The 7,399-nt window shown below is 33.2% G+C and overlaps 3 protein-coding genes across 3 annotated transcripts in view; 2 read left to right on the top strand and 1 right to left on the bottom strand.

The window, feature by feature from the left end:
* LOC109589358 (electron transfer flavoprotein-ubiquinone oxidoreductase, mitochondrial-like) overlaps nucleotides 1-1,756 on the bottom strand; it is a gene marked incomplete at its 3' end in the record, with an annotated part of 3,062 nt that extends 1,306 nt beyond the window's left edge. Inside the window, exons 1-2 of the mRNA XM_020005452.1 lie at nucleotides 1,316-1,756; nucleotides 641-772 (exon numbers count right to left, since the gene is read on the bottom strand). Of these exons, the coding sequence (XP_019861011.1) occupies nucleotides 641-772; nucleotides 1,316-1,340 (157 nt within the window). The remainder of the gene's footprint in view (nucleotides 1-640; nucleotides 773-1,315) is intronic.
* Nucleotides 1,757-1,803: 47 nt separating this feature from the next.
* LOC105315216 (caspase-3-like) lies at nucleotides 1,804-3,809 on the top strand. Its single transcript, XM_011409773.2, has 4 exons — nucleotides 1,804-2,151; nucleotides 2,321-2,488; nucleotides 2,772-2,821; nucleotides 2,866-3,809. The coding sequence occupies exons 1-4, from the start codon at nucleotides 1,824-1,826 to the stop codon at nucleotides 3,697-3,699; spliced, it is 1,380 nt and encodes a 459-aa protein (XP_011408075.1). The 5' UTR covers nucleotides 1,804-1,823; the 3' UTR covers nucleotides 3,700-3,809.
* A 577-nt stretch (nucleotides 3,810-4,386) lies between these two features.
* On the top strand, nucleotides 4,387-7,380 carry LOC109589357 (uncharacterized; the record flags this gene model as incomplete). Its single annotated transcript, XM_020005451.1, has 15 exons — nucleotides 4,387-4,444; nucleotides 4,492-4,774; nucleotides 4,826-5,095; nucleotides 5,142-5,195; nucleotides 5,250-5,912; nucleotides 5,960-6,103; nucleotides 6,186-6,297; nucleotides 6,340-6,383; nucleotides 6,425-6,497; nucleotides 6,538-6,591; nucleotides 6,633-6,698; nucleotides 6,744-6,830; nucleotides 6,877-6,921; nucleotides 7,048-7,146; nucleotides 7,346-7,380. Coding segments are annotated over exons 5-15 (789 nt in total), but the record flags the coding sequence as incomplete, so codon positions are not given.
* Nucleotides 7,381-7,399: the final 19 nt, after the last annotated feature.

Genomic DNA, 7,399 nt, shown 5'->3' with positions numbered 1-7,399 from the left:
TTTTTTCTGATGCATATACATGTACATGAACTTGTACTTATGTTGTATAAAAAGTTTAAGAGGATTCCAAGCTTTTTTTTACAAATTTTTAAAGTTGCTCCAAAATCAGGTGAAAGACCCGGTACTATAGTACAGTGTGTTTGGCCAAATTTCGTCAAAAATGTCAAGGAGAGATTTCTCAAATTTTATAATTTTTTCTAATGCATATACATGTACTTATGCTGTGTAGAAAGTTTGAGAGGCTTCCAATCAAAGTTGGATTTTTTTACAAATTTTTAAAGCAGCTCCAAAATCAGGTGAAAGACCCTGTACTATATAGTACAGTGCCTTTGGTCAAATTTGGTCAAAAACGTCAAGAAAAAATTTCTAAACTTTTATAATTTTTCCTGATACATATACATGTACTTATGCTGTGTAGAAAGTTTGAGCTGATTTCAATCAAAATTTGACTTTTTATAAATTTTAAAAGTTAAAATTGCACAATGTACAACACAATGCTGTAACTGTAGCGCTTATTAGCTTATAGAATGCTGTTTAGCTTAATTAGTGTGCTTTCTTTGCTTTGTGGGAAACCTTGACATATACATGTACATGTACATTATGCATATACATTTTATCTAAAACTAATCCATATACTCACCCTCCCATCTTGGATCATTATGACGTGGAACAACTGAGTAGTGGGTGGTGATTTGTGGATGAGTCACTCCTCCGGCTCTTAGCCCATGACTAGAGTGTATTAGTCGAGACACTCGCAGAGCTACAGTACTACCTAATGAGCAATATTATAAAGCTAGACTACTGTATAGCACAATATTTTTGAGGCTATAAATTTTGTGAATTTTCTGATACTTGATTCAAAGATTCACGAAAATTAAATTCACAAAATACATGTAGATTTTGGGAAATTTCCAAAATTTATGTACAGAAAAATACATGCGCCTCAAAAAATTTGCACTGTATAATGTCGATACATGTATGTAAATTATAGAGATGTGTATATAAAATTGTATAAAAAGGGAAATCATCTTTTTGTTATACCAGTAGATTGTAAAGGCTCAAAAATCAACCCAATTGTCAAGAGAAAGGTCACACCTAAATATGCTAATGTTAACCTTTCTAATTAAAATGACTGTATGTGACAAACTTGGGGGGATTTGTCATGAAACTCTGATGGTAAAATCTCATATATACATATACATACTTTTACCATCACATATATAATTACCATTAATATTCTTACTAAATATTAGATATATTCAATATTATTATTTTACTATAATGCATACTGAAATAATTACTTTTCTTAACATACCCTGCTTGAGGATCCTGAGCATCATAATAATTACTTAAAAACTGAGAAATAAGAATCTTCAGCAAACAGAGATAATATTGTGTAATTCTACAAACCACACCCAGCCACGCCCATTAAAATGGCTGTCTGATTGGGATTGATAATAAAATGGTTTGGAGTCGCATCGCAGATTACTCTCAGAGGACAGTGTCCATCCTTCTCTTTGGTCTAACTATATACGGATTATCAATAATGGCCAGGGGAGGTCATGGAGTATTGAAAAGAAGAAAAGAAAGACAATTGAACACCGAGCTCGACGCCAAGCAACAACAAGAAAGTGATGGAGGTAGCGAAAACTCTTAGTAGAAAATGTAGTGTAATTATCTCTAGTTATCTCTAGATTGTGATAACTATTATTTATTATGGTCAATTTATTTTGGAAATACAAACCTTAGCATGCAAGCTAGCAAAGATACATGCCACGCCCAAAATAGCTCTCCGCGGCCAACGCCCTTCTCCTGAGTTCGGAATGTCTGAGCAGCAGAGGAAGAGAGCAGCAAGGAAAGCCATTACAGGGAATGTTGTCGCTTTAAACCAGGTTCTCTCATTAAGCGAGGCTGATTTCCTTGCTGTAGTTAATGCCTGTGTAGAACGTGAAATAGTTAACGATGGGCAGCAGAGAGCCTTTCTTGATACATTGTGTGGGAAAACATTACAGGCTAGAGTTCAAGATTTTCTCACACAGATCACTTCAGTGGTTGGGATGTTACCAGATTATCTGGACGACTTTGTACTCATACTGTTTAATGCTGACACTCTGCTTACTCAGAGTGCAGCCAAGGAAGTAGCGAAAAAATGTAAGATTTGGTTTTGGGCTCAATACAATATTCATAAGTCCATGCAATTTTTTGTGTAAAAGAAATTATTAGTAATGAGTAGTTTTGCCACAGTCGATATTATTCCAGCAAGAATAGTCACATCATGGTCACATGCAGTAATGAATATTTTACTGTGTATTTTTTATAGATGGATACAACTTGCCCAAATATGAATCTGCTAGTGGTTCAGTTGCTGACTCTGTTGGTCCAGCTCCCAAATTGCTTAAGTATGAGCCTGCTGGTGGCTCAGCTCCTGCTGTTGTTTCTGACTCAGCAGTTGGTCCATCTCCCATTGATACTACTAATGCAGGAAGTGGTAAGATATACTATAAAGATTTAATTTGTGATAATTGATACTCACTCATGTATTGTGTTTATGTATTGCCTTGCTGTGTTTATTTTAGGTTGTAAATTTTGTATAATGTTAATTTATGATTTTCCATACCTAAATTGTACCAAAATGGTTGATGATTATCATTGTAATATTTGGTTTCATGCTAATTATTGTTGCCAAAACTAATTGCCTTTTGTTAGTACAGTACTGGTAGTACATGTATGGTTTTGATGGCTTTAGTGAATATTTGATTTTTTGTTTGTAGCTCAATCTTCATCCTCTCAACTCTCAGAACAAGGAAAAGACTCAGAGGAAGTAAGATTATACAAAAATGTATGCTTATAATTATATCAAATTAGGTAACATCTGATGCATGGGGTTTCGGATCAAAAAAAGAGAAAAAGAACGATGAAGAAAAAGCTGCAGATGATATTGTGTACAAGTATAAAGTCAACGAGACAGGAGAACGTGGAGTTGTGCTGATTATAAATAATGTCTACTTTAAAGAGAAAGATAAAGCTGATCGTACATCATCAAACGAAGATGCTAAAAGATTAGAGGAATTATTTAAGGGTCTTCGCTATCAAGTGATAGTTCAAGAAGATTTGGAAGCTGCTGAAATAAGGAAAAAAGTTAGTGCAATTGCTGCTGGAGTAGTAACCAAGAAACACGATAGTTTCATATGTTGCATTCTGTCTCATGGCAATCCAAAGGGGATTGAAGGAGTTGATGGTGAAACTGTTACTGTGCCTGAATTGGCTAATATTGTAAATTCTAAGGAATGTTCAGCACTTCATGGAAAACCCAAAATATTTTTCTTTCAAGCTTGTCGAGGGACTGAAGTACCAGAGCCTTCAACTGCTGATTCATCTGTGCCATGGCCTCCAAAAGAAGAAGAGATGGTTGCTGATGGTATTGCTCGAGCATTACCACCAGAGGCTGACTTCTTGTTTGGTTTTAGCACTTCTGATGGTAACGTTGCTGCAAGAGGTGTCTACACTGGTTCACAATATATAAAAGCATTGTGTGAATTTATTTCCAAGCACTCTTCTAAGCTTAGTCTTTACGAGCTCTTACTTCTCGTTAATTACAAAGTATCCGAGAATCCAATTGATTATAAAATGTCATACAAGTATCATCAAATGCCCGAGATCAGAAGCACTTTGAGGGGGAAATTTTACTTTAAAAAATAACTTGGAGTTTTTATTTTTAGTTATTTTTGCAATCAAAAAATTTAAGTGTGCAATTTATACTTTTATAATGCTACTCTTATATATAGACAGTTTTGTATCAGTGATTTTTATCTTTTTTTATTGCTACAAAACGATAGCATCTTCACTGCTCGACCTTGCATGCATCATAGCTCTCAAGTGGGCCTAACCCCTGCCTGACTAGATCTGCTACAATATAGAGGACTTTGTTACAATAGGAAACAATCACTGAAATACAAGCATGCATATGAATTAGAGATAGCTTAAAAATTACCATCTATCTGATAATTTTTACTATGATTTTAATTTTACTTCATTAGAATTTCGCAAAAAAAAAATTAGATTACCCATATAGATCTAATTACATGCGTGCCACATTTAATATTACATGACACAGTCTTATTATTTTAGTAAACATTAAATCACAGCACAATTTTAAAACCCCAAAATTTTCTACCACACTAATTTCCTGATCTACAGTAATTATGAATTATCCAATACCAATCACAACTTTTGAATTGTGGGATACTGTGAGACTATTTTTATAGGCTTGCCCACAATTCAAGTCAAGGCCTTGGTTTAATTAATAATAGCTAGATATATCTCTATAGCTAGTCACCGCCTCTTACCCAGCCTAACTTGAGTTGTGTTGTAGACCGAGTTTCCTCTCAAGTATCCTCAATGGCCTCTAAACTGGCCTCTCGTGACCATGCAAATCCTCTGCAAAGTACAGTCTATTTATTTTTTTCTATAGAACTATATGAAACTGGTTAGTTAATGACCTGGTCGACCTTCTTTTATTACTCAAAAGACATGGCTATTCAGGAGTCACTTATTATGATCTTGGTCTTTTTCTTGGTCTATTACCTGGTACACTGGATGTTATTAAAGAGAATGATGGAAAAGATGTTTTAGCATGTCTGCGTGAATGTCTTAAAGCATGGCTACAAAAAAAGGATGACGTTGTTGTGAGGGGTGGTCCAACCATTTTATTCACTGGTATCAGCTTTGAAAGAAATACAACATAATGTAGTAGCTGATGGAATAGATACAGAGGGTTAGTTTAAATAATATAATCAGATAGGATATAATACTAATTTTATTTTAGTGCATCCTGCTTGTAAAATTCTTGCTCGTTATATGACTTCGGAGCAGTCAATTATTGTGTCTGCATTACCCCAGTTGGCTTTATTGCTGCATTCAGAGAAGCTAATAAAGGAGATGATGCTGCTGCCAATCAATGAACATGGGGAAACTCTGTTGACTGATATAAAGGTAGCTGTTTGTATCGATTATTGCAAACTTGAAGCATTTGCTGAGATTTTGTGTAAAGTAACAGCCACTGTTGGAATAGGGAAGGCCATTAAGAAAGAATACAGTAAGTAGACTTACTTATCTACTAGGAAACTGATGATTCTTTATAGAAAAAATTTTTTACAGTAATGATTCTTTAATGACTAATGGCACAGTCAGCACTGGTAAACTTTAAAATAGTCATTTATTTATAGGTTTAATTTATATATTACTAATAGCTGAAGAGTTGAAGATTTACTTTCCTCAAAGTATGATTGCAGAATTCAAGACAATGAGATTGAAGTTTGGTAAAACATTTTCCAGTGTGAAGGATATCATGAAGGCAAATCCTCCAGCACTTGAGAAGATGAGAGATATATTAATTTTTTCTTATCGGGCCTTGAAACCTCAGTTAGCCAAGTGTGAAGATATTCATAGCATATTAGAATTAATTAGTGAAAATTGTTTGCTGAATGATATTAGTATGCTAAAGTTCTTTGTTGATGAGTCCGAAATAAATGGGCTGGCTAAAATAGTTGTTCAAGAATATAATGAAGCTCTTAAGAAATTTAGTGAGACTAAGCTCAGTCAATATTTAGAAGGAAAAATTTCGTATGCTTCACCACTTCAATGTGAAAAGATTACCATTGTCATTGATGTGGATGAAAATGCTGAAGAATTGATGCTGAAAGATGTCAAGAGATTATCAGCGGATATATTTCATGATTTATCACCAAATGTCCGGTTAAATGTCATTAGAGATGGCAATTCTTTTGCTGTCACTTGTTCCTTCCCTTTGATTCTATCTGATCATTTAATTGCAGCTGCTCTTAATAATATCAACATAATTAAAAGAAAACCGAGTGAAGAAAATGATCATTGGCTATTATACTGTGTATGAGGTAAATAGACTATGGATGTATTTGAATTTATATTTTGGTTATAACAGGTAAATGATACCTCCACTCCTACAACAAAACAGCAGTATGCCTCATTATCAGCTAGGCCTAGTAGTGATTTATCAAAGCAACTGATGCTATCATTGAAGATACAACTGATTAACAGTGAAGAAGAGGTGGCTACTTTAAATGAGGTTACTTAAAAGCCCTAATTGTTACTATTAAGTAGATTTTGTTGTACATCATGTACAACAGCATAACTTCACTCTTTTATAGGAAAGTAAAGCAATGAAAGAAAATGTGGCATCATTGAAGGAAACACTGGAAGCTAAAAGCAAGATGCTGAGTGCCAACATAGCAGAGAGTAATAAGTTTAAAGAACTAGCAGGTATCTTATGTTCTTTTAACAGTCAATTAAAAATATTGTTAGCTGAGACTCAGATGCTACAGAAGAAAGTATCACATTTAACAGAAGTTAGTGAGAAATGAATTTTGCTGTTCATATTTAATGTCAGGAGAATGAGGGTCTGAAAGAAAAAAAGAAAATATTAGAAGAGCAACTTGCTTCATTTCAGTCTAAAAAAGGAGGTACATAATTATCATACAAAATATCTTATTATTTAATTAGATATTGAGGATAAAGAGGAAAGAAAAATTGAAAAGTTACAGTCAACCGATACAAGTTAATAAAAAGTATGATAATTCTCATTATATTATTTATAGCATTTGAAATTGAGACTTTAAGAAAAATATTAAAACAAAAGGATGAGGAAATTAAGCAGGAGCGAGGTCAGTATAACTAAACCAATGAAAATTAATTTTTAAAATCATTAGCGGCTTGGAGTAAAGAAAAAAAACTATTACTAGAGAAAATAACTACAATGAATTTACAACTAATTGAGAAAAATAAACTAGTGCAAGGTAACTATGTTTAAAAATTTTAATTAGGCATAAAATTTTCTGGCAGAAAAAGAACAAGTTTTAAGACTAACAAGTGAAAATTTGGAGAAAGGTGTGTGTTTTACTTGAAAAGATATCCATTGTATATAAATTTTATTATTGTTGCTAAACATGTATAATATTTGATGCAAGAGCATATGTGATGAATCTTAAGTGTTACAGAGGTGCTTCATTATAGGTGAACGTAGACACTTAGATGATGTGTCTGCTAAAGGATCAACTAGTGACTCTGCTCATTTTCCTATCACCAAAAATGAAAACGATTCACATGACTCATGTAAGTAAGGGTAAGGTTTGTGGTATTTTGGGCGATTTTGATATATTGCTAATTTAATTGGCTTAAATTTTATATGTATGCATTTGTTGTACAATTCATATTTGATTGTAAAATATAAGATGGTCTTTCAACTGCATGTATTACAAGTTTTACATGTGTTTATTGTTGTTTATTAATTATGTTTGCTTTATACATGTAGCTGAATCTCAAAATTCAGAACAAGAAAAAAAAGAAGTAAGATAATAATACAAAA

This window comes from Amphimedon queenslandica, unplaced genomic scaffold (assembly GCF_000090795.2).
Source record: "Amphimedon queenslandica unplaced genomic scaffold, v1.1 AMPQUscaffold_11401, whole genome shotgun sequence".
Lineage (NCBI taxonomy): Eukaryota > Metazoa > Porifera > Demospongiae > Haplosclerida > Niphatidae > Amphimedon > Amphimedon queenslandica.
This window is presented reverse-complemented; position numbering and strand designations above follow the sequence as displayed.